At 39.4% G+C, this 26,378-nt stretch overlaps 1 protein-coding gene across 1 annotated transcript; it reads right to left on the reverse strand.

Moving 5' to 3' along the window:
* Positions 1-1,749: 1,749 nt before the first annotated feature.
* Positions 1,750-20,966, reverse strand: LOC307260800 (flotillin-2a). The gene is made up of 11 exons (XM_080041122.1): positions 20,775-20,966; positions 16,642-16,723; positions 13,315-13,405; positions 9,607-9,730; positions 8,654-8,772; positions 7,169-7,282; positions 6,922-7,041; positions 6,625-6,839; positions 5,776-5,959; positions 5,512-5,661; positions 1,750-4,743 (listed from the first exon to the last, which is right to left on the reverse strand). Exons 1-11 carry the CDS (start codon positions 20,821-20,823, stop codon positions 4,693-4,695), a joined length of 1,299 nt encoding a protein of 432 aa, XP_079897248.1. The 5' UTR covers positions 20,824-20,966; the 3' UTR covers positions 1,750-4,692.
* Positions 20,967-26,378: the final 5,412 nt, after the last annotated feature.

A 26,378-nucleotide genomic window follows, 5' to 3' on the forward strand; every position in this document is an offset into this window, starting at 1 on the left:
TTCTTGTGTAGGCCTATTTTGACTAGTTAAAAAGAAGTAGGCCTACCTTTTCCACCGCTAAAGATATTTAGGTTTTTAGCTTCTATGTAGGGACTATAAATGTGCATGTGCTATAAAGAGTATAGGGGATCAGGTCAAAATGTGGATCAATTTATGATTTACAAAATAAAATATATACAGTAGTTATTTTTTTTTCATTTGAATAGTCTAGGAATACCAGGTAAAATCTGATTTTTTGGAAAAACGAAAGATTATGTTTTTCCAAAGAAATCCGCTGACAGTACAGCAAATGTACTCAGGGCAACAACAACAAAAAAATCATATTTTAAGAAGAAGAGTCATTGTTCATGTTCTAGGTAAAAGCATGTCAAAGTCTTGGCTTATTATTAATATAAAAATGTATTTGAAATTATACATACATTGAGATTAAAGCACAGATTTGGATTATCTCGATAATTTCTGTTTGAACAGACCTAACCCTTTTCCATCAGCCATTGTCTTCCATTCATAATTTTACAACAATGACAATCCCCTCGAAAAAGACTAGAGACACAATGAAGATCACAACAGCTTTTATTGTAATCAAAGTGTCATTATATAATTGTGGCAAAACAACACTATGTTTTAAAACATTACAGCTAATATACACACTGGGATACATTTTCGATTACCATTCCCAGGTTCCCAGTAACTTCAATATTGATTTTCCTTCTGTGCACAAATGATGGCATTGTGCCATCATCGGAAAACAGTTAACAGTATTGTAAGGTAAAGCGTCTCAGACATTACTAAAATAGTAGTATCAGAAATATTGGTAGATTTTGTTTGGTTGTTATTATATTACAGACAGCAGTATTTGAGTTGTTGCTGCAGTATCTGTGTCCTGTGTTAGCATCTGTAAAATGACTGTGACTGCCCTCTTCAGGTTGAATATGAAAGTGTCTCTGGGTCACTCATGGACACTAAAAAGTGCCTCCATTACAGAAGACTGGCAAACAGGCCTTTTCATGGGACAGCGCAGGGTAACATCAATCAGTAACATCTGTAAAATGTACCAGCTAATGTTCTTGTGCTATCTGGCATGGTATTCTACAACTAATGAAGTGACAGATTAAGAGTAACAAGTAGGCTACAGTAAGTAACTACATTTGTACACATTAGCGTTTTCAGAGTAGCATTTTCAGCAAGTAGACCTCTTACCCAGCAATAATAGCAAATCCTGATAGAAATCATCTTAAACCTGCTGTGTGTAGAATTTTGGGTTTTATTTCTTAGCAGATTTTGTAGAAAGTAATTATAATATCCATAAGTACATTTAATTTAGTGCATAATAGCTGATTTTTTTTTTAAAATTATTATTGTTTCCCTTAGAAAGGGTCTCATATATGTCCATATTTCTGCATATTTTGGACCAAGGCCTAGTGCCGCCATCTTGAAAGTGTCATAGTTGGAATGTCATCAGCTGCATTGTTTAAAATTTAGAATTGTTCTTGTCCTTGAAGGCCACTGTAGCTTCTGTTATTATTCAAAAGGGGTGGGGTTACCCAGGGAGTGTTGCATTCTAGAACTTTGTAGAACTTTCTTGATGATGTCATATTACACACTGCACCTTTAAAGTTAGTAAAAAAAAAAGTCCGATAATGAACACTTAAGAGTTTATTATTTGTGGCGGGCCTTTTCAGTGCGAGATGTGGAGTCAAGCCTTCTCCATTGAATATTGTGTGACAGACAGACAGCGAGGCCAACCGGTCAGGAAGTGGTACATTTATTTTTTATAATAACATTTATTATATGGTGGCACACAACACAGAATAACAAGAACACATGCTTACATGAGAAGATGAATCCACAAAAGGAATTTTTCAATAAAGATTATTTCCATGATAAACAGGTGGACATGTTTCAGATGAAGACAAGAGTTAAGGCATAGGTCTATTAATGTTTGGTCTTTATCCACATTCTCCTCTAAAATGCCACTTGGGTGTGTCTGAAAGTTGCCTCTATTCTGATTAGTTGTTGCAAATGAAGAAATTGTTAAAAAATAAAATTGGCACACAACATAATGGCCAGAACAATAAATGTAACCATAGTAAATGTTTTAAAATGCTATTAAACACTATATTCATCATTATATTTATGATTTCCCTGGTACAATTGCAGCAAAGAATGTCAGAATAAAGTATATAAAACATTAAAATACAAATAGTGAATTACAGCTGAACATTATACATCTATAAAGCTCTCATATTCTATATTAAGAATATACTTTCTATTCAAATGGGTCAGGTATGATTTCTCACCTTAAATGTTCTCCCAAACTAAACTTGGTCTGTAGTTTTTCTACTCTAATTACTGCCAGGGAATGCTACAGCCTTTCCATCAGGTGTACACAGGGTACCTGATGTCCAAGTGAAGCCATATCTGTAAACCATATATTGTGCAGCATATTTAAAAACTACCATTCATGGCCTGACCAGACCTCACTGTAGTGTGAACTGTTGGAGGGCTCTGCCAGGCCTGCAGCCAATGATCACAGTCTGAAAATGGGGCAGTGTATGTACGTACGTTCAGGTGTTCTTTGTCAGGTTCGAAAGACGCTGTTAAGCACTGTTAAAACATACTGGCCGCTTTAAATAACAGTAAAGATTATTACATGAACAGTTGTTTTTGGAGCAATCCAGGCAGCTTTTATCCTAGAAGGTAAAAGAGTCGCAGAAACTCATTACAAACCAGAGAGAATTTAACATTAATGTCAAAAAGAGAAACAAGAGTAAATTTGCTGAGACCAGACAAGTCATACGCCTGATGTTTATTCACAGATAGAGAAAATGATGGGATGACGCTAACTTCATCAAAAGGTAGGCAGCAAAAATTTAAAGAGAACATTTGAGGTCACAGACTGTGAGAAGTGGTTAATGATCATTCATAATGCGAGTTACCAGAGGGGTTCATATCCTCATACGATCCTGCCATCTAGGAGGCTGAAATGTACAACCTGTTGCACACTGTGTCCTCAGGCCACACGTGATGATCTAAAACCCTGATCCACCACTATGGACAGTGGCATCTGGTTTATAATGGTTGAATGATTGTAACAGACTACATGTAGTAATTAGATTGACCACACCAAGCAATTAAAAAAACATACACATGCTCTAGCAGAAAAATTAACTGGTCCAACTTGTCCACGTTACATTTACCCGGCTGAAGACCACCTGAGAACAAACACTAAGTGTTTACAATATGATCACGTTCATTTCTTCCAACTTAATAACATACGGACCGACTCTATATAACTTTAAATTCCTGCTTTGTCATCACAGAATGGGTGTGGTCAGATATGCAACACAGAGGCAACTTTTAACACACAGGAGGTGTTGGTTTACTCTTTATAGTTACAAAATATATGCACCGTCTTCAAAAGTGAACATTTCAAACAACCTTTAAGATACACATTGTCACATCTGAGGAAGAGGGCCACTAACAGTTCAGACAAAGAGAGAGAGAGTTAGTAACAAAATGAGTTAAAGCTCAGACCCTGAACGTCTACCATATGCTACATGATGATACAAACAAATGTTCAGGAAGCTTGGCAGGCGTCCAGAGAGTCTTTTAAGGCTAATTTCTTCTAAATATGGCTTGGTTTTGTGTTTGCGTAGCGTTTTTTCTATCTGACTATGTGTCCAAAACACGTGAGAATAGTGAAGAGTAAACACTACTGGTAGTACAAGCAGATGTAACGAGAACAGGAACGATATCTAAACATCAGCCACCTAATACCACAGTGATATACTTGGACACAAATCCAACTAAAGCCTAACCACTGTCCTAAGGTTTGGGCACTTGAGTGGTGAACAGGCACTGCACGTCAGAATCGAGGAGACAGGCAACATGACCTTATACCTTGAGGTAAAAATTATCATACGAGTGATTCAAATGTCACTGATTTGTAATATACTTTACATTTTAGTCACAGTGGGGGAATATCTGGTAAAAGTAACAGAAGCCTGGTAATCCATCATGAGTAAGAAATACAATTAAATAATCTCTAAATTAATTTCAAAAGAAAGCAAAGTTTAAAAGCAAAGCAGAGTAAATAAAAGATGCCTATTCTACATTGTGCTCAGTCTATAGAACACTACTTCTGCTCAGAGCATTAGACCAGCTGGGACCCTTGGTTCTGTCCTTACACCGGACATGGAGGTGGTGTCCTCCAAACTTCAGGCAGACCTTTAAACAGCTCTGGAGAAGAGAACAACATTCAGATTGGTCCTTCTCCTGGACTTTTCAAGGGAATGCTACTGAAGACTTTGGTGTTTTTCCCCTTTCTGCATATAATGTTTGACAGTGGGTCAACTCGAACATACCCAACTCTGCTTTGGATCGCTTGTCAGACTGAACTGGACTGGCAGCATACAATCCTGTGGATAACTAGTGCAGAGTGATAGGAATCAATGTGTCTAAAACTAAAATCTAAAATCAACAGATGATACAAACAGGCTGGTCCTCTAGAAGTAAAGCCCCAGCTTGTTTTCCTTTAGAAAATTAAAAACCTTTTAAAAATAGAAAAACCTCTTGGTGTTCCTGGTCAAAGGCAGTTGCATGAGGGGTTAGAGGCTGAAAAATGATTTTCCATGCTTGAGGCAGAGGTATGTGGAAGGGTTTAGAGCAACGAGTCTGTGGCCTGATTCATCACATGGCTTCTTGGCACTGTGGGTTCATCATTTTCTGGAGCAGAGGGATCTGTGGGATCAGAGGACAGGGGGATGAGCTGGTTTTAACAGGGGATAATAAACAGAAAGGGCCTAGCTAACAGTGCTGTCACATACTCACAAACAGAAAAGTGAAATGAGAGAGGTATTTTAGTATTATTATTATTATTATATTCCTCGACGCGGCCCTAATACTCTGTCGAACTATGACAACCTCTCAACCAACCAACTGACTCAAATGACAAGCAAACGAAGCATGTCCTCATTATTTTCTCTCTTTCAATCTTCATTTCAGAATGCCATATGAAACAAGAACAGCCATTTTCTGTTGAAAATAAATATAATGTATACTGATGAGCATTGAAGCTCGTATAAGTTGACACGTGTTTTTTTATGGACATATAAACACCCCTAATGGCCAATCCTGGATAAACAAGGCACTGATGAAAGGCTGACGGCAGTTTTGGGAGGATGTGTAAATAAAATGATGGCCAGTCATTTTGACCATTTATATCATGTTTGTGTAACACCAACTGTTGACTGAATGTCATCAAATCTGCCGCAAAAGAGAATACATGTGATGACAGCATGTCATAAACATTGCAGAATTACTCTCAGTCAGTGTATAGGTGTTGACTTAATTAGGTTGCAATTGCCTATGCCTTTAAACGTTACAGCTAGCAATTATAGCCTCCCTGTTGCTTTACACAATAAATAAACTGAATATGTCATGTACAATATCTGGTAAAGATAGGATAACATTTGAGAACATATGAATATCTGTTGAGTAGTGACTCACCTTGGTCAGATCCACCCCAGTGAGGGCGTTGACGGACACGGGGAGTTCGGCTAGTAGACGGTTGACCTCTCCAGTCACTCGGTTGCCTTCTCCACTCAGGATGACTATCTCACTGGTCTTGCCCAGCGGGGCAGACACTTTAGCAGCGATCTGTCAAATCACAGTCAATACAATCATTTGGTTTTCCTCACAGAAACAAATTTAAAGATTACTTTAAAACCCTCAGTAATTAGACCAAAAGATGAAGAGTGTATAGATGTTTACCAAAGGCAGAGCCTCCAGGACCAGGGCGATCTTGGCAGCGTCTCCGTACTGTTGGTAGGCTTCAGCCTTCAGCCTCATCTTCTCAGCCTCTGCCTTCCCCACAGCTTCAATGGAGCCGGCCTCTGCCTCTCCGATGCAGCGGATCTTCTCTGCCTCAGCCTGCGCCATCAGAACCTTCTTTGTCCTGGGGTTAGGGGAGAGATGCAGCAACAGGACCGTTCAGTTTTTTATTTCATATGCCAGCCCCTACTGTTCTGCAATGTTTGCTATTAAGTCATTAGTGTACTTTCAATTAATTTACTATAAAAAATCACAGGTCTGGTCTTATATATGTATACTATACACGTTAAAATTGCAGGTAAAATCGAAGCATTTTCTCAACTGATTCCAAATTAGAAATACATTTCGGTTTTACTGCTTAATTTATTGTAAAAAAAAACGTACATTAATAAATAAAGTGTGCTAGTTTTCTAGTTTTAGAAAAACTTTTAAGTCAGGCGAGAGTGCATGTTGGAATCGTTTACTTAGTGGGGTCCTTTTATCTACATAAAGCACAGTGTCCTTAAAGGCATGTTTTTCAAAAATGTAATGTTTCCTTCCCGATTTACAGATGAAGTGATTTTCAGGTTATCTCTGAGTAAACAGCTTGACTTATGGCACGAGGGACATAACAGGCTAACCATTACTTGTGGTCGCTACATAATTCCTCAGGTCCCCGCAATTGGGGTTAAATAAAATGTTGAAGACTAAATATAAAAAGGCAGTGACATCCGAAGAGACATGAAAATAGTTTTTCATGTCTCCCATTACATATGCGAACATTTAGGACAGAGATGAGGATGCACTCACTTCTCTCCCTCGGCCAGCTGCTGCATCCTATAAGCTTCAGCCTCGGCCGGTCTCTTGACAGTGGCGATGAGCTCATTGTCCATACGAAGGATCTCCTTCTCCTCAATGGTGATCTGCTTCTTCCTCTGCACCACCTCGATCTCTATCTCCTCCAGACGGATGTTCTGCTGCTGTTTGGCCGCCTGCAACTGGTACGCCAGCTGAGCTTCCGCTTTCTAGAGAGGCAGAAAGACATCACATTAATACTTTCCTCTCATCCTTTAATGGACATTTAATGTAAGCCACACGACTCCATACCTTTGTGTTCACTTCCTGATTAAAGGACGCCTTTTGCATTTCCAGTTCTCGTTTGGAGTCAGCCATTTTTGTGTCAGCCAAGAACTTGACGTCCATCATTTCTTTTTTACACTCAGCTTCCTGTTAAAGAGAACAGTGCAATGAGATGGCATAGGGTCAGTCTATTGGTTTCCTTATGTTATAGCTAAAAGCTATCAGAGTATGGATGTTATTTAATGAGTCATTTGTAGTTTTAATCTGCTCTTACCCTGATGCCAGCGTCTCTCTCTGCCTCTGCTACCCCGATGTCTGCATCCCTCTGTACGGCAGCTGTCTGGGTTTTGCCCAGTGAGCTCAGGTACTCTACTTTATCATACACATCCTGTCGGGAGAAGATTAAATATGCGAGGAACATTGTGGTAAGTAATTCAATTATTCTAAATCAAATAAGAAACAGGTATGGAAAAGATGAATGTAGAATGAGGTGAACGTGATGTCTCCATTAGGGTTGCTGGACGGGTCCCGGGATTTCGGGATTCCCGTGAAATGAGTCAGTCCGGGAGTACCGGAAATTGGCCGCGGGACCCGTCCTCCCGTTTTTTTTTTTTTTTAGTTTTTTTTTTAGGGGGGATATATTTTTAAATATTATTTAGACAGGCAGGCATACGAAATACCAGCGCCTCTACAATACTGAAAGTGCTGTGTCCGAGGAAGAGTCTGATGATACCCAAGAATATGCGTATCAGCCAGAGCCAAGCGAGCAGACGATGACCCAGAGCCTTACTGCACATCTGCAGCAGGCAGTCATTAGCCTCGTTAGAGATGTCGCCGTCTTGCTCAGACCTGCGCAATTATGACGCTCGGCTTGCTGAGCGCACAGCATTTTTGTTGTGCGCTCAGCAAGACGGGCTTCATAGTTGCGCAGGTCTGAGCAAGACGGCTCCAAGTCGAACGAGGCTAATGACTGCATGCAATGTCCCGAGCCAGACCAGAGGTATGGGAATGACCTCCACAAAATAATTTCAAAAGAGTTTGCGCTCTTCGAGGCAACCAAAGAGCGACCCAAACGCCTGCAGCAGCTCTCTGCACTTTCCACCATACAGCCGACGTCCGTGGAAGAAAGAGCGTTCTCGGTGTCAGTTCGTGACAAAGCTCAGAAACAGGCTGAGCAGTGTTTCTTGAAGTCACACTTCATGAAAATAAAAGAAAGGAAAGCTGGAAAGTAATCTTGCTTAGCGTGTCAGTTTGAATAGGCTGTTAGTTCTGTCATGTCTTATTTCACACGTTAAGAGCAATCGGTAGTGCATTTTTTGTTATTTGCCTATCCTTTGGAAAATATTCAATTTAAACTGATTTCGTTCATAGAAATAAAAATAGATTGTTTGAAATACATTTGTTCGCCAAACACCGTTTTTTGGCCATGTTTTGATATTGAACCTCTGTGAAAATGTTTTCGTATTTTCTTCATAAAAACACCGTTTTCAATAGGCATCTTCTGGAAAATATTTTGCCTAATTTGAATGGCTTTTCTTCATGTTATTTAAGTAGAAATAAAACGTGATGTAATATAGCGTTGTTCTGCTGCATTTATTTATCTATTGGCATTGATTTAGTCCCATTAAAGTAGTATTAAAGGGCAATAATGGTTTCAACGGGAAATCCCGGGAAATCCCGTGAGGAGCTCTGAAATCCCGGGATTTGAAAAGGGGCCATTTCGGGAAATTTCAGCAACCCTAGTCTCCATGTCTCTCACCTTGATGGTGAAGCTGAGGATCTCGATGCCCATGCGGCCCACATCGGGTGATGCTACCTCTCGCACCAGAGCGGCAAATCTGTCTCTGTCTTGGTAAATCTGCTCGACAGTTAGGGTGCCTGAAAGGATGGGAACAGTGGTTAGGGCCTATTCATTCAAATTGTTACTTCTACAGTCATTATCTGACTAGAACTGAAAAAACCCTGAGAAAGATGGTCGATATGTCAAGAGAACGGAATGGCCAAATTACATACGTCCTTATTGTTATCCATCAACCATAGAAACAAAGTAATGATTCAAGATACAGTTCAGACAGATTTCACACTTGGCAACACCTGCCGTTTGTTTGTTCAATTTAACGTATGTCCGTAGGGTCATTCTGTCTTCTTGTGCTCACTTTGATCAAATTGACCTTTCCTTGTTCTTGTTTGAAACGAGTAATCATAATGAGTTGTTGTTTGCATGCTGATGTCTGCTCTACAACATTAGACACCTGTTGAGCACATAATGTGTTTTCAACCACATTTTTACCAGAAGGGAAACGAAACTGGAGCAAGCATTCAGTAACAACACCTGCCTCTTGGCATAAGCTTCACAACCATCTTTCTGACAAGACTGCTCCACACTCAGTCCCAATCATCGTGAGGTTCTTACCTGATCATATGTAATACAATCGGCTTTAATAAATAAAAATAACAACATATCCTCAAAATGTATCTATTTTAGGAAACATAACTCTGGTAATTACAGTAATTTTCAATCTTTTGTTTGGGAAATATGTTATGATCATGTCACTGGTGGATGATGTTGCAATAATAATAATAATAATAATAATAATAATAATAATAATAATGTGTGTGTCATTCAAACACTCTCTTTCTCTACTTTACAAAGAAACATAAGCAGAAAAATATAACAAGGACTGTCCACATTTGTTGCGAAAAACTACCCACCCAGGATGGCACGCAGGTGACCCTCGAGGGTCTGCAGGATGACACTCTTGATCTCCACCACCGACTTCCCCAGGAACTGTTCACAGGCGTAACCCAGCAGCTCTCTCTCTGTCATCACCTTCACCTGGTGCCAGCATGGACAAATATCATCAGCTGAACACACATCCACAAATACAAATACAGGCAGATATAGTGGTAGGGACATCAACACACTTCTATAATTTAACTTATATCTAACAAAAAGTGTTCAATGCAATGGTGACACAGCTTCATGAAGGCTGAACTATGTTGAGGTGCATCAAACTTATGGTCATGCATCATTGCTATTGATTTGGCAAAAAAAAAAAAAAACTTGCACTGTGATGAATTGCTTTAATACTTCATTTTACAAGAAAAACACATGACAACATCTACAGCCCGGGTGATGGAGCAGCACACTAACTGTAATATTGTAGAGTGTCCTCTTGACTTATTAAAACAGATGAAGGAGTTCAATCTAAATGGCCAAATACTTCATCATCTATTACTAGTTAATGTTCAAGTTTCTACTGAGTTTACGTTTCTCAAAAAAAAAACTACAAGTGCAGATTATACCATACTAGCTCTGCAGTACAGAGTATCAATACAGGATCATCATCTCATTGAAATGATCACTAGTTGCACTGTTTGTGTGCCTTCAAATTGATAATGAATTACACTGTAGATAATGCCAACATCTAAGCTAGACTCATGGTAATGCAGTGCTAATCAGAACCCAGCAAATTACAGTATGTTTCTATTGCAAGGTCAAAAACAATGTATATACAATTATAATTATATAAAATTAAGGAACTTAAATCAGGAAAATAAATCACTGTGGGATCATTTACAATAAAGTTAGAAAATAAAAAAAGACAATGGCAATGGCAATGGCCTGAGGTTTACAAGAGAAACACAAGGGCAGTCAGACAGTAACAATAAGAGATCATTTTTACAGCAAAAAATTAAAAAATAAGATGTAATAGAGAACGTTTGGGGGTTGATGTAATCCACTGGAGCTGTAAGAAAGAGAGTGAGCTGGGTCCTTAGGCGAGTGGTCTGGTTTTGTTTTGCAGCATGCACTCATACCACGAAAGAGGGCAAAACAAAGTCAGGGAAGATGGTTGTCATTCCAAGGAAATACATGTCTGAAAACAGAAAAAGGCTGAAAGCCAGTCACACCACCACAATCAGGCCGGCTCAAACTGTCAGCAGTGGGAGCATTGCTATGGCTGAGACTGGAGTGAAGACTTGTGTGCAATGGCAATGGCTAAGCCTTTAACACCTGATCCCTCACCCACCTCATGACACTACGCTTCCTCCCACAGCTCCTTCAAGGTACAGGAAGGAACAGGAAATGTCATAGAAAAAGAATGGCATCCAAACTTTTCCAGACAACTATGCATAACTCATGTTGTTCCTCAAATGCAGGACATTTTTTTAGAAAGGAGATAGATTTGTCAGTTTCTTCTATTGATGTGGTTTACAGCCAACTGAACAGTAGGCTGACCATGACAAAAATACATGTCGAAATGGAAGAGTGTGATTTATATCCAACTGGCATGGTGAAGTGAAATAAATTAAAATAGCCTTCATCAAAATGATGTTCTGAATTTCTTTCAATCAACTTCTCTCAGTCTAAGGTGTCTCTTTAATTTAGGGGAACAAACAACTCATGTCGCCATGGGAAACATGCTCCACAATGGCTTTGGCTTAGGTTAGACCAATGAGAGAGTAGCTTGATAAGCCTCTCTATGAAGTGAACTGTGTGACAGTGAGGGGCTGTTCAGCTCCAAACAGTGGGCTCATTGTCAGCATGCATGTAGAAACACACAGAGGAGAAGAACACTGGTGTGACTGTGGCTAAAATAAAGAACTGATAATGAGAAATCTTCATTCCAACATGAAAAGGAATACTGGCATGCAGACTAGAAAAAGGGAAATGAATAAAAGGAAATGGATATGCAAAAATCATAGTAAATTGTGTTCTCAAAGAGAAAATCCACAATTATAAATGCCCCCTTTTATGACATTCATTTAGTACTCAGTTAACACTGATTTACAAGAACAGTGAGACTAAATATCCAAAGTCAGGGACTGCTAGCAAGAGGTCAAGATTCAGGATTGTTGCTTAAAGACACAAACTGGACTGAGCCAAGAGTTAACAACAGCACCGCTGTACATACAGGTTTTGATTTGTTCTTCAGTAACTTTGGCACTGCAACACTAGACTGATGCATTGCACATGATCAGGCTGCATCATGGCTTACTCTTGCCCACAGTAATGTTAGCTTCTTTAATTCACTTTTTGTTAAGAGACTATTCCCATGTATTAGAGAGAGACACTTGCAGAGAGCAGAAGGTTTGCACTGGAGATTTTTTTTATGTGGGTTACTGCAAAGCAGCAGATAACTGAGCCAAGTTCTTTAATGTGCCTAATGTTGATTTGACTATCAACTAGCTCCACCAGTATAGGAAACAGGAAGGAGAAAACACAAGCAGCTGAAGCAGGCCCAGTTATTTGAGGAGGTGCACAAAACGTTATGGTGTAGCCTATAAGCGTTGCTACAGTTTTCTAGGGCAAACCTTTTATTTTCATTCAGTCCTTTTTTCCCCATGCTTGTATCTCCTAAAGGGGTTATTGCTATAATGTGCATTATTCTGGTCTGAGCTGGAGAAATATAACCTGAGTGAAGCTTGTCAGAATGCTGCTGACCGAAAAGACGAAAATGACTGCCTGTCAATTAGAGTAGCAGATTTTACTGCTGGTTTTTAAATCTTTGCGTCTTCATGCAACTGCTTTAGCTACAGTTCAGTTATTTTCATGTCTAGATAAAAAAAAGTATAATAATATTAATACAAAATATATAAATAAACTATATATTAATAGGTATAATTGTTTGTGTTGTGTAGTTACTACACTGAATTGTGGAGTAGATATACAGTGGATTTCAATTCAAGGTGGATTTTCTCTTTGACATTTCAGAGTTGTGTCTTTGACCTAAAAAGTTAATTTTGGCAAAGAACAGGATCAACCAACCAAACAGGAGACACTCAAACACACACACAAAAACTAAAAAGCAAATAGAAAAACTAAACAAATAAAGCTACTGGTATAAACAGTGAAATGCATATCAGGCTCTACACAGATGGCCTCTCCTTTCACTAAGACCAGGTTCAGAGTGAAAATGACACAGTCAACAAAATGCATTGTTGTGGACATGCTGTTAGAGCTACCAGTTAGCACATGAAATATGAAACCAGGAAGTCCAGCTTAAAAGGTTTTTGAGACAGAGTGCCAACTGAATTGTGCCAATTCTGTGGTCTCATTGAAATGAATAAGAAGCTGCGTGTTGATCCTGTGCTTCTTTCAGTCTGAATGTAGGCTTGGCCACAGACGTCTAACTAGTAGTATTCTGACTAGATATGAAGGGAATTCATGCAGACAACAATTCTACCCATCATCATCTGTATGTATGTATGAATGAATGAATGTACGTATATGTGCATCTATCTTGGTTTCTTGATCAAAACTACAGTACAGGTGTGTATCTTGACTTGAGCCCTCTGTATGAAATAGCACCTCTCCTGTGTTTATGGGGTGTTGCCAGAGAAAAGGAGACTGGGAGGGAGGGGTGTGTGGGTTAGTGGAGTCTGAACTGGCATTCCTGGTAAAGTGTGGTGATTTACCTGAGCCACCCCAGTGACCGTAAGAGCTACACCCTCCGCTGTCTCTACATCCTCACACTTGGGCATCACGGTCATAATCTCAAGCGTTATCCTGTGAAGAATGTGGAAAAATAAAATAAAAAATTGACATGTTCGGAGGGAGAGCAAATGAAGGGACAGAACACAAGGGGAAAAAAAACAGGACAAAGTGAAACCATTCACCCAAGGACTCCAGATCACAAACAACAGAGCAAAATGAGAGGCTTTCCAGAATTCAGATCTTGTAGGATTCAAGTTTTGGTCAGAATGATTTTCAAATGCAGCTTAATTTTTTTTCTTCCAATTACTCAATTTGTATGTAAATTGAGTTCATAAAATCCTCTTTTTAGCCATTTCTTTCAGCCTTCATTAATTGACCTCGCTGCCATAGGTGACTCAGGAGTTTAGCTCTATGGCGAAGCCAAAGTAAGTGACAGCTGCTCGTCTTCCCTTCACTGCAGAAGAAAAAAGCCATAGAGATGAGAAAAACAAACACACATAGACGTTAACTTGGTTAGTTGAACCATTTTCCTGAGTCTTCCTTTGGCCTTCAGCAACAGCACCTGCTTTTTTTGGTTTTTCTGTCTTTTGAAATGCATTACCTGAGCCACCCCTGTCACCTCCAGGGGAACTCCCTCCGAAGTTTCGATATTCTCACAGCGACAGAGGATGGTCATAACTTCCAGAGACATTCTACGCAGGAAGGCAGGCGGGCGGGAATAGCAGAGGCAAAACAGTAAGTTGGACAACAGCTGTTAGGAATGTCAGTAACCAAGGTCAAGAGGAAGAGAGGGGAAGGGGAGGGCCCTGACCTCCGCTTTCATTTATGATGTCACACCTATCACAACACCAGAACCGTCACAGCTGCAAGCCAGACTCTCTTGTCTCTGGAAATATTTCAATAAACTCGGACAAAGAGCAGGAGCCTTATATAGAAACTTATTTTTCATTTGTTTCCATCACCTCTCCAAGACTACATTTGTATGGAGAAATTACACAGAAATGTCCTTGACTAGCAATCATCATCCTCCGCTTCCATACTAGTACAGCTGCATTGCTACTAAGTGTGATAACGTTTCGGAGTTGCTCTGTTACGATAAATACTGACTCTGATCTGTTGCTGTCAGAGTCAGAGACATTTGAGGCCGATTACAGCAACACTGGACAAGGACACTCTTTGGTTAACAGCTCCTCCTCTTTCCAGAAGAATAGATCAATGAGTCACAGGCCTGGACATTAACATGATTACTGTTACAAGCGGGAAGCGGAACAGCCACCCCCTGTTTTTGTAATGTTGACAAGCTAGCTTATGATGACTGGGCTTTTAGCTGAAGTGCTCGCTCCTCCAGAGAGGAGCAAGATCAATCTCCACTGCTTTTATCATCTAAGAAAGCATCTGATATGTTGACCAAACTGCACATGAGTAAAATACAGAATATAAATAGTCGAGATAGATTCCTAGGACAACCCGTCTCTAAACGGGGATTTATAAATCCATCCATGCATGAACTGTATTTGTTGTCAAAGTCTACCATTACGTTCCCTAGCAACTGGTGGCAAAGAGCAGCTCTTAATGAGAAATGGGTAACCTGACGGAGACACAGTAGGGCCGAGACGGGGTAGGAACATCCACGGCAAAACAAAAGCAAGGCAGGTTGGTTAGAAACAAAGAGGCAGGCAAAGGCAAAACAAACATGGAGACCAAAGCCAGGCGCTCCAGAGAAAAGGAAGAGATATCACAGCTCAGTTCATGTTCATAGGATTACTATCGCTTACAGATCATTTTGAAAAAGAGATGTTTTTGGAAAACATCTCACGCAATTAAGGCTTTTAACTTAGATAAACACCGTTGTGCTAAACCCTTAAAAAGGGTGAAAGCAAGTAACATGAGATCTCACACTTGGACTCTAGCATTGCAAACAGAAATTGCTTCACTGACGTTAAATCTGTGAGTTTGAAACCAGTCCAACAACTCTGACCTTTTACACATGCTAGTGTAGGTAGCTTTAAGCTTTTAAACAAACCGTTTGCAAATCCACAACTCTCCTCTGTGTTTCCTCTCTTGGTTAGGACTTGCTGGAGCAAGATCGGACTAAAGATTTTCTTTAAAGCTCTGGCAGAGAGCGAAAACCCTGATTCCATTTTCATTTGTTTATTGACAAAAAGCATGCAAATTCTTTTTGCCTTTTTTCAATTCAGTGTCATTGTTCAGAATGGGAGTTCAACACACTATAAGGCTAACAAATCATTTTTGGTATAGTTTTGTAAATATTATGGTTTTAACTTGGACTGACCTCGACATTATCTAGCATCTGTTTATCTTTCCAGCATTTTCTCAGAAGCCTGTTTGTTGAAGCTGCATTTGAAAGCAGCGGACAGTGGTCACACGCTATGTAAAAACATTTGGAAAACATCTAATTTTTTTTTTTTTTATGTATTGATGGTCTTTCCCTTAAATTTGCCATTAATACATTGTTTATATATGCAACTGAACGACAGTTAGAAAAAGAAATCATCAGTTCTTGTATCAATGAAAAGTAACATTTTCAGAGTATCTGCAGTTTCCCAAACCTCGTCTTAAAATATTCACATCCTTAACATCTACCAACAAATAAAATAAAATATTTTCAAAATGCTAAAAAAAATTCAAATGTATAAGAATAAATCTGGAATTATTCTCAATTGATGATATTTTCAACAAACCCCATCCATAATAATTAAATACTGAATTTCTTGGAAACTATTTTCAGCTGTGAATTTAAATACAATTGGCATCCTTAAGGGCAGCAGGACAATGTCTATGTGATTGACTCCAAATAAACTACAGTGCCCATGTCCATCATCGTGATGAACCACACCCAGTAAAACAGTGGTCAAACTGCTTGACAAATTATGAGTGGAACTTGTTCGACACGTTGAAAAATCTAACTTAATAATGATATTAGAAAGGAGCCAGTCAAGGTCACTAAAGCTCTAGGAACATGTATATTATCATTACACATTTAAAACAAATGTTGTGGCTATTCTAAATGGAAGAATATTGGCTAGGGTCGTGACATGGAGGCTTATCGTGTTTAGAAACAGATATGTAAAAATGGAATTATAAACAAGTGCCTGCTCATTCTTTATTGTTTTTATGATGCATGAGTGGGACCTCTAATATCTGCATAAATCAAAAAATGTCAGACCTGTGAAGCTACAGATAACCCTGTTCTTAAAAAGCTTCCTAACCGAGTCATGTCAGACTGAAAGGCTCAAAAGAATAAAGACATAAAGCATTTTCTTTGGTCCAGGGCAGACAGGTCTTACCTCTGGATGTCAGTAATGAGCCACCAGGCCCAAGACCAGCCTCCCACAACATATGCCTTCTGATCTGAGCCACAGCAGCCACCTTTGGAACAACAGAGAGGTCACATGGTTACAATCAACACAGAACTGAAACTGTGGTAGCGACAATAATAATGATAGGAGAAAGAATAAAAGAGAAAAAAAAAGATCGACAGCCCAAATTCAAAACAACGGTAATTTAATTTGGATTTTTTTTTAACCTTTAAGGAAGCTTCAACAGACATTTATTTTACACGAGCAATGTAACACTGGGACAATTGGAAAGGGGTCACTTATAGAGATAAACCTACAAAGAATGATTTCAGCTGAATGTGCAGTTCCCCTGGCTTTAAAGAGCTTTATAGTAGGTTTCAGCTCATTGTTTTGCCGTGCTGCCCACAGCGTTACTGTTCTGTTGTGGTTCCCACTCACAGCTACTATAGTGTTGTTTTCAGCAAAACAGCCCTAAAAGCCACTGAGTGTGTACCCTTCTTGCTCAGCACTCAACAGCAGACAGTTAGAGAATATGAAGCAGATTCATAGAGAAATAAAACAGGACTGAAATGAGAGTGATCACTGGTCTTAAGTTTGCCAGGCAAAAAAACTACTCTAAACAACGTTGCTCCGTAAAAGCTGGCTGTGTGTGTATGTACACAACCACTTAAGGATATTATATGTCAATGCTCTCAACTTAGTTCCTATTCACCGGTGTTTTCACCAGTGACACATATTAAACATGGCCCAATATGTAACACCAACATGCTGCACTCCGATTTGACTTTAACCTAAGGTAGTGTAGAGGTATTGGGAAAGATCTTTCAAGAGAGTGACACAGTTCTCATATTTTGCTAATGATTTCTAAGGGAGATGATCTCTGTTCAGCAAGTGGTAAAAACATGCACCACTCTGCTGACCACAGCACCCACAGTGTTTGTTCTGCTGGCGCAGCGCTGGTAGCATTCACTTCATCTGTACTTTCTGCAGACTACTTCAATTGAATTATTTTTATTTCAGTCTACTGTATCACAGGAGTAAGTAATGACTGTTGATGACAAAAATCAACATTGCAGGGAAGATTACTGAGATGTTTGAATAAGGAAAAAAAATGACAATGCACATGGAACCAAATCCCCTTTTTTTCTCTGACAGTTTTTCATTTAGCTGGAGGGCCATTCTAGGCTTCATTCAGAACGTTTCAAAAGTGATGTGCTATTACCCTACCAACAAGGGCCACTGTAGTAATAATTATAGTAACAATATTGTTTACAGTGAAGGTGATCATCTTACAACTAATCTTAAATATGTGATGACTAAATTAGGTTTGGCAATGCCTTTTAGTCCCACTCATGGCCCCAGTCTGATAAATTAATCTCCAGTGTTTAGTGTGACATTCCCAGCTGTCACATGTAAACTGACAGAGGCGAGGGAGGAGGGGCTGGACTGTCTTTACTCACACATGCTCTGCAACAAACTAAAAGTACTCGACGGATGTGTATACATTTCACACACAGACTGCTGAGTTTTTAAGGTCATATTGGGCCATTTCAGGTCTCTAGGGAGAGAAAAAACTGTCTGACTGAACAATATCCCACAAGAAACAGTAGCATTGTCGTTCACACCAGGAAAAGGACACTGAGTAATTAAGAAACTAAGTAAACTCAAACTTGAGAATCAGAATGATGGGTCCTCCTCATGTTGCCACATTTCCCTCTGGTCTTAAAAAATAAGCACAGAGCTTGCCTTGAATATAGTGTAATTAAAAAGTTTTGCCTTCTTAAATCGTGAATACTATTGAAATATATATTTTTTTGGATAAGCTTATTTATGGAACAATATCCTTCATACAGATCAGAAGTGCTTGCTCTATCTATCTATTGAAGACTTATTCCTCTCCTCTTCCCCTCATCCCAGCTCTACCCCTGACTGTTCTTCTTCACAATAAGCATCACAAAGGTTTTATTAAGATGATGTTGACAGATTTTAGCAGCATGGTAGTCTAGGGGAACATGGCAGTTGCATATTTGTACAATATGAGATGAATATGATATCTCTTAGGCTTTGGCTATATTTAACTATTAATGCAGAAATCCAGGTACCTCAATGGAATTGGCAGCTTGTTATAACAGTTCTATCAGAACATTGCTACCACAGGTGTGCCTGACCTTTTGCATGGATGGAAATTACAATGGACTGAATGTGTATAAAATAAATACCTCATAGGGAAACAATTATTATAGCGTAAGCACAGCGATTCTGGAGAATGCTTTGGGTAGCAAACGTGCACAAACACACAAATTGACGGGGCGCTTGTGGTGTAGTGGTTAGAGCGTCTCCCCCATGAGGCTCAGTCCTCTTTGCAGCAAACCAGAGGTTCAAATCCGGCCAGTTGTCGTTTTCTGCATGTCATTCCCCTTTCTGCCTCATTTCATGTCTCTCTGCACTATTAATACAATAATTGAAAAAAAAATAACACAAATTCACACACATTGCAATTATAATAGTAAGATGTGGGTGGGAAAGGCTTTTCTTGATAAAAACCACTTGAATCCAGACAAAAGCCATTACCACCATTACCAGTGGATACTGTTTGAAGACCTACAAACATACTGGGATTTATACACCATTTTAGCCCCAGTGGCTCCTCCAGCACAAGCATAACTGACATTCCTGAGTGCATTCTGTTTCTCTGTGCAGTGGCCGGGGGAGGGGCTTCATACAAATGAATGAGAATTTAAAAAGAAGCAAAACTCCTGTCACATTGACTTTGGATGACTGATGCAGGTCATGTCATGTTTTGCCTTTCACAACAAGAAGTTGCTCATTTGAAACGCGACCTCTTCCTACATAGTGGAATGTTTTGACATTTGTGAAATAACTGTCTTGGAATCAGGATGTGGAGCTCTCACACCCACTCGCCTCGCTCTGTGTGGTGACTTGTGAAGGCTTTATAAAAAATAAATGTGTACTACACAATGGAAAATCCCATAGCGGTTGATTTTAAGTAAGTTGATTAACAGGAAAAGTGCCCAAACAGAGTCAGATAACAGAGGCATGCTGGGAAACCTTTGCTCAACTACACTGTCAAACTTCCAAATGTGACATTTATAAACAGAGACAAAGGTCAGTGATTCCCAAATCCTGAAATCTGACAGTGATCCATGATGTCAGATCAATGGAGAATGCAGTGATATAAGCCAATAGTTTTGATTTTACCATTACTTGACAACATAGAATGATTGATTCTTTGTAGATGAGAACCGTTCGACTCTCAGCTTTTGGCTTTCAGAAACATTACAGAGAATCACAAATGGTGTTTACCTTGTGTGAGCAGCACGAGACAGTCATCCGCGTCTGCACTGTAATTAAATTAATCTAGCTGTATCCCCACTGCAGCAGAGAGCCACCATATTGTACCGCCGCTGTTGTAAGGAAAAGAGACCTCGCCTCATATACTTATTGGCCCAGCTTTCCCTGCATTCCAAGCCCTGTAGTTAGCCCTAAAATGTCTGCATTATTCTGTTAACATACTCAAGGGAAGCAGTTTCACGAGAAAAACCCTGCATTTGAAACCAAATAAGAGCATATATATGCGGAACTAAGACTTAATTATTCCTAGACACTGAAATGTAGGGGAAAGCACTTGAACTCGCATGACAGCATCTCCACAAAACACTGTAGAGGAATATTTTACAGATGACAACAGGTGTATTTGTCAGAAAATTGCAGACATATTTCTGCGGAGACACGTAATTAAACCCTTATATATGGTGGATATTATTGCCTATTGCTCGTTTCTCGGTTTCCAGTTAGAGCCAAACAGCGCCCAATGTTTCCCAGATACGCTAACACTTTTGGGATGAAAAATAGGAATTTGCTAATTGCTACAAATTCTTTCGGGGTGTGATTGACCTGTCCATTATTTCAAAACAACGAACCTAACCATTTGTTAATAATAAGGTTTACTAAAGTTACACTTGGAATGAAGGCCAAGAGATAAGCATAAGCATTATAAGCATTATACACTACAGGCGCTCGAGCCAAATAGCCAGGAAGGAGCGCGAGCCCAACCCCAAGCTAGTAAAACACATCGTCGGGAAAGAGAGCAGAAACGTTACCTGAAACCACAAGGGCCTCGTTTGGTCCAACGGTGTGGCAGTTCCCCATATTTACCGACAGTAGAAGACGAGTATCCAAATCTACTCGACGCACACGAAAGAATTAAGCCTATAAATTATAAAATAAAGCCTGTATTTTCCCCACCAAGAGTGAATTATCGATGCTTTTTCTTCAAACCAAATCAAGCAACGGGTGCGTCAAGACAGGCCTAATGAGAAGCAGAACTTCCGGTTACGACTTACAAAATAAAAGTAAAACGAGTGTACACGCGTTCACACAGGTGTGGACCTTATCGTTTGCGTTTTATTTTGATGGGCAAACATGGGCAAACATGCATTGTTCATGTTAACTTCCACTTGACTCAGTTGATCAGATACCCCTCCCCCTATTGTGCCCCTCCTCCACAACGGAGGGATATATAATAAAAAGAAATAGGCGTGGTTGTTTAAATTTCCACTCACGCAAGGAACCTAAACACAAGTGTCTAATTTCCCAGAAAGAGACACATGTTTGTGTTCCTCAGCCTTTTGTTAAGTGACATGAGCACAGTATGTGCCCTTTGGTGTAATTAAAATACGCTTGGAGATTACCGTGATAAGTAGGCTATAGCCTATTGTATCTGTTGTTGTTGTTGTTGTTGTTGTTGTTTGTTTATTTGTTAGGGACAGTGCATATTCATTTAATGCCAGATTTTAGCAAAAATGCTAGATTTCATCTGTTGTCCCTGGCATGCAAAGAAATACAGGTTAAAAAATGAATACATACAAAAGCACAAATAACACAAGAAAATAAAAGAGTTTAAAAGTGGTCACAGACTTGGTTTTCTTTTATCCACTGTTTGAGGTGTGTTTTGAAGGTTGAATAATTGTGTGAGTCTCTTATTGTGAGTGGGAGAGTATGTCTGTGTCTGTGTATTATGTAGCCTATATCGGGCTACACGGGCAAGCCTACTGCAGATTAAAGGTGCGTTATACTGTAGAATAGACGCAAATAAAATCACACAGGAATATGGAGTATGAAACTCACTTCTTTTCTCCTATTTCTAAATTCTCCATGACAGCAAGCAGCTCTGATTACCCCTAACAAGCCAAAACAGACCAGCACACTGCAGACCAAAGCATTTTATCATTAAGTGAATTTATGGCTATTTAAAAGTAAATTCTACGTATTTAGATTAAATGCAGCAGAGACGTGGCCTGGTGTAGAGGTTGCCATTCATCAACATTGCAATTGCTGTACACATCTAAAGCTAGTGGGAGCCCTGCATGATGACAACCCTTGGACATATCAGTGGGGGTACAATTTAAACTGATGACCCTAGGCCCAATTCAAGGGTGAGGGGCCACAGGGCATATAGATATAATACATAGTTTTCTATATATATCTATGGGTGAGGGTGCTCAAAGCAAAAGTTTGTAATGATCTTTTTAAATATTCTAAATGATTAGGCCCACAGCTCATGTGTGGCTGCTGTCAACTTTGAAAATATCTTTCCCCACTATGACCAAAACGATGCTCACTCAGACAAATCCGTGAGGTGGCACATGATGGTTCTTCTTCTTTGACGTGTCATATTTCCAACTGTTGATGTTATCACAATCAGCATGATATCCTATTCTAGTTCTGGTATGATAGCATTCTTGCTTATACAGTGGGTCGGTCCGAGCCACTTTGGATACATTCCCGTTTACAGAGCCTAGGATGTGTATTAATACCGGATTCTTTTTCCAGTCAAAATCGTGAGGATATATTAACTGATTTTTGAAAACAAGCATTCTCCACAATCTCTGACTCCACCTTTATTTTAATAAAACCTCCTCTCTTCAAAACCAATTTTACCCTTTCAATGGAGTACAGCATTATGTCATTACAGTTACTAAAAAGGGTGCTCTGACTGTCATTAAAATAAGTAAATAAATGTATGTGTGAGTTTTCTGGTGTTTACTTGTATTGCCTACATCAACCATCTTCTTTAAACTCAATCTTTTTTTATCAGATTTCTTATCTTCTTCTTCTTCTTCTTCTTCTTCTTCTTCTTCTTCTTCTTCTTCTTCTTCTTCTTCTTCTTCTTATTATTATTATTATTTGGTATTATGATTTTCAGCAATCAAACAGCTTTACTGGCACTCTCCCAAATACAATGTTAGGGAAACTATTTGGTTAAAAAATGATGAGATCTCTTGTTTGGACTTTTAGATTCAGCTTGCGAAATATAGGGGAGAGTGGCCTAAGTTGTGCCGCTGGGGAAGTTGTGCCACCCCTTGTTTCTAGAAAACCATAGAAGAAATTGGAAATGTGACCACATATTTAAGAAGAGCCATCCATTTAACTCATCCTGTAAAGAAGGGAGAAACATGGAATAAGATATAAGCACATTTAAGCTAAAAAAAAACTGTTTTTTGCCTCTAAAAGTAAAATTTCCATTATCAAGGTTTTTTGATTATTGTGTCTGAACAATTATAGACACGTTTGAAAACATTTGACACATGTTTTAGTGCTTCAGTATGCTACACTTTGTGTCTATATAGTTAGCACGATGTCAGCCCTAAACTGCTGCATCATGCTTATTATCCAAAATTCTGGGGTTGGGGTGATTTGTGCCAGAGGGCCTAGGTGAGTTAAGGCCAGGACACACCAGTCCGACTACCCGAAAATGTAGACTGCCGATTCAGGGTGCTCCAGTCTTCCCGTCGCGTCAGAAAAAGTGCAAAGAACACACCAAAACGACTGCTGACTTTCCGTACGCTCTGCGCTTGCGCAGGACGTAATGTCTCCATAACAGCAGGCGGCGCTAATCTATATTGTGGCCCGAAAAAATACGGAAGCCGGAAATGATGGGACGGCTCTCTAGACCATAAACATAGATAGAAATACGTATTTATATTTATGGACCATAAAGAGCACCATTTTTAGCAGAGAGTGTCGAGCAGTCAACAAGGGTTGATGCATGTGAGTACTCGCTGAACGAAACAAACAAACAAACACATTAAAACGATGGCTAACTGTTGTTAGCTGTTTGTGCTACCCGCCTCACTTCCGGGCTTCACTGATTCGCTAGCCCTCCACAAATCAAATTGCTCCAACTGAAAGACTGCCCGCCGCCGATTGAACATGTTCAATCGGCTCAAAAGAAGCCCGACGACATCTACGACGACCGATTTCACAGCACACACCAAACAGATTTGTGTCCCCGCCCCCTTCCGACTCTACGACGGCGATTATCGGGCCGGTGTGTCCTGGCCTTTATAAGTAAGTAAGTAAGTAAAATGTATTTATAAAAGCACATTTATAACAGTTTGCACTGTCCAAAGTGCTGTACATAGTGTATTCAGTAGGTAAACAATGAAATAACAATAACAAGACATAAAGCCCATACATCCACATATAAACAAAGATAGTAGTGCAGAGGTAAGATAGTTAATGGGGAGGAAAAACCAGGGTGTACAGATGGGTTTTGAGCCTTGATTTAAAGGCAGAAATGTAGGGGGAATCGCATATGCCAGGTGGGAGTTGTTTCTACAAGGGCGGAGCAGCTAGTGCAAAGTACATTTCTGAGAGTTGTGCCATTGGCATGGCTGTTTACGCTGGTCACCAAAAGAAAGTTATTGTCTACAGTAGCTTAGAAGAGACTGACATCTCCATTCCACTTAACGACACCACTGATGAGAGTTCAGATGGCCAGAAAGATGATGATGGTGACTTTGTCATTGTGAGCTTTGCAGGTAAAACCATAAGATCTGCTAGGCCTTGTTTAAGAAAATTGTACTTCAATCTTTGTAAAATATTCACTTTATTTACTTTAAATAAACCTTAAATAAGTGATTGTCTTATGGATTTGTCTTGCATTACAGTTTATGAGATATATATCAATGGCACAATTCACCCCATGGTATTCTCTCCAACGGCACAACTTACACCACACCGGGGGCAAGTTGTGCCACAAGACAACTTTTTTTCCGAAAGCTATATTTCTTCAACAGTTTATTCCAGATCCAAAGTTTTTATTGCCAGGGATGCACAACACCCTGAAATATTTGTACATATTTGAGTTGGAGACTTTACTGTCAAGGCCTCACTTTAAAGTCACTTTGAGTAAAAAGTGGCACAACTTTGGCCACTCTCCCCTACTTGTCCTACAGGACCACAGAGCATTTTCACCCCTGCACAGTTTTTTCCCAGACAAAGCTCCTCTCTCAATGTCTCCCTCACCCAACAGCCCCTAACTCAACTTCTCTCTCTCATGTTTGCCAAACTGTGATGTGCAGCACTACACACTTCTCTATCCTTTGGTTAATATGTATTTTTCCTCTTTCTTTTTTATTTCTATTTTCTCTTATGGAGAATTTTTGTTATGAAAGGGAGGGACATCCCCGGGGGACTCAAAGAGGGAGCATTGAAAAGGAGAGGAGCTACAATGTCTAACTTAGTAGTAACCAAACAAGTGGGATGTGGGTCATCTTCAAGTCAAAGGAACTGTACATCTGGAATGCTTCAAAAAGTGGTGTAGTGGTTAGAGTACCGCCCAATCCACATAGATTTAGTCTTCGTCGCAGCGGACCTGGGTTCGAATCCGGTCACTGAATATAAGTGGCCTCCCTGTTCCCATCTCAACCATCTGACTTCCTATGTATACGTGCCATTCATGTTGTTAGTTGTTTTATATAATGCAGTGTTTTTATTTTGAGGGCGTTCACCTAATAATGTTAATCTTACTGTGAGTGATAAGGGACATTACGAGAAAGTAATAAATATCCAAATGGGAAGTGAGTCCTTAATTGCAGAGACAAGTGCCCACAAATAAAGCTGATAGATAAGAGCCCCTTAAACCTACGGTGTGTTTTTACTTTGCTTTATTGCTCGCTCACATATTATAAGAGCCATTAGCCATATCTCTGCTTATCGTGAAGGTTATGTATGACGGTGTTTGAATGTCATGATGACTCTTTACGTTACATTTGTGTTACAGCACCTCATGTTGCCTTCACTGGGAAGCCTTACATGTCTTGTTGATATAAAGATTTTATAAGTACAGAGGGAAAGAAGTGTTTGTAATATATTAGAATAATCAAAGTGATCATTTATGGTTAGAAGCATGTAAAGTCAATGTCTGTCTTCTCTTTCCAAAGATAATAATAATCATTTCAAACTTATCAAAAGTATTTTGTAATAATTGTGGGGAAAAACATAATCTATTATCATGCAAGATTAAGAAATGATGTCCCTTCCAATACATGTGATATAGTTTGTTTAGTCTAACGTAAAAAAAAAGTATTTTGCCATTCAGTTTGAATTTGTTTATTTTATTTGGCCTTCAACAGTAAGTAATGGTGTCTGTTTTTTTTAAATATACATGTATATTTTTTCAAATACAGACATTTCAAGGTTTTTCAACCCTTGTACATTTTATATACATAATATTATTCAAACCCACAAATGTGTTGATTTTTACGACACATAACGCCTAGGAGTTGCTGTGTGCTTCTGCTAAGCTAATCATTACAGATAATAAAAAGCAAGGTTATATCACCCAGAGTCTTTTAAATTCCGGTCAACCTTTCCAGTTTGGGCCCAGATAAGCGACAGTTGTTACGCGGGGAGCACAC

Source organism: Ammodytes marinus (assembly GCF_949987685.1).
Source record: "Ammodytes marinus genome assembly, chromosome: 14".
NCBI lineage: Eukaryota > Metazoa > Chordata > Actinopteri > Uranoscopiformes > Ammodytidae > Ammodytes > Ammodytes marinus.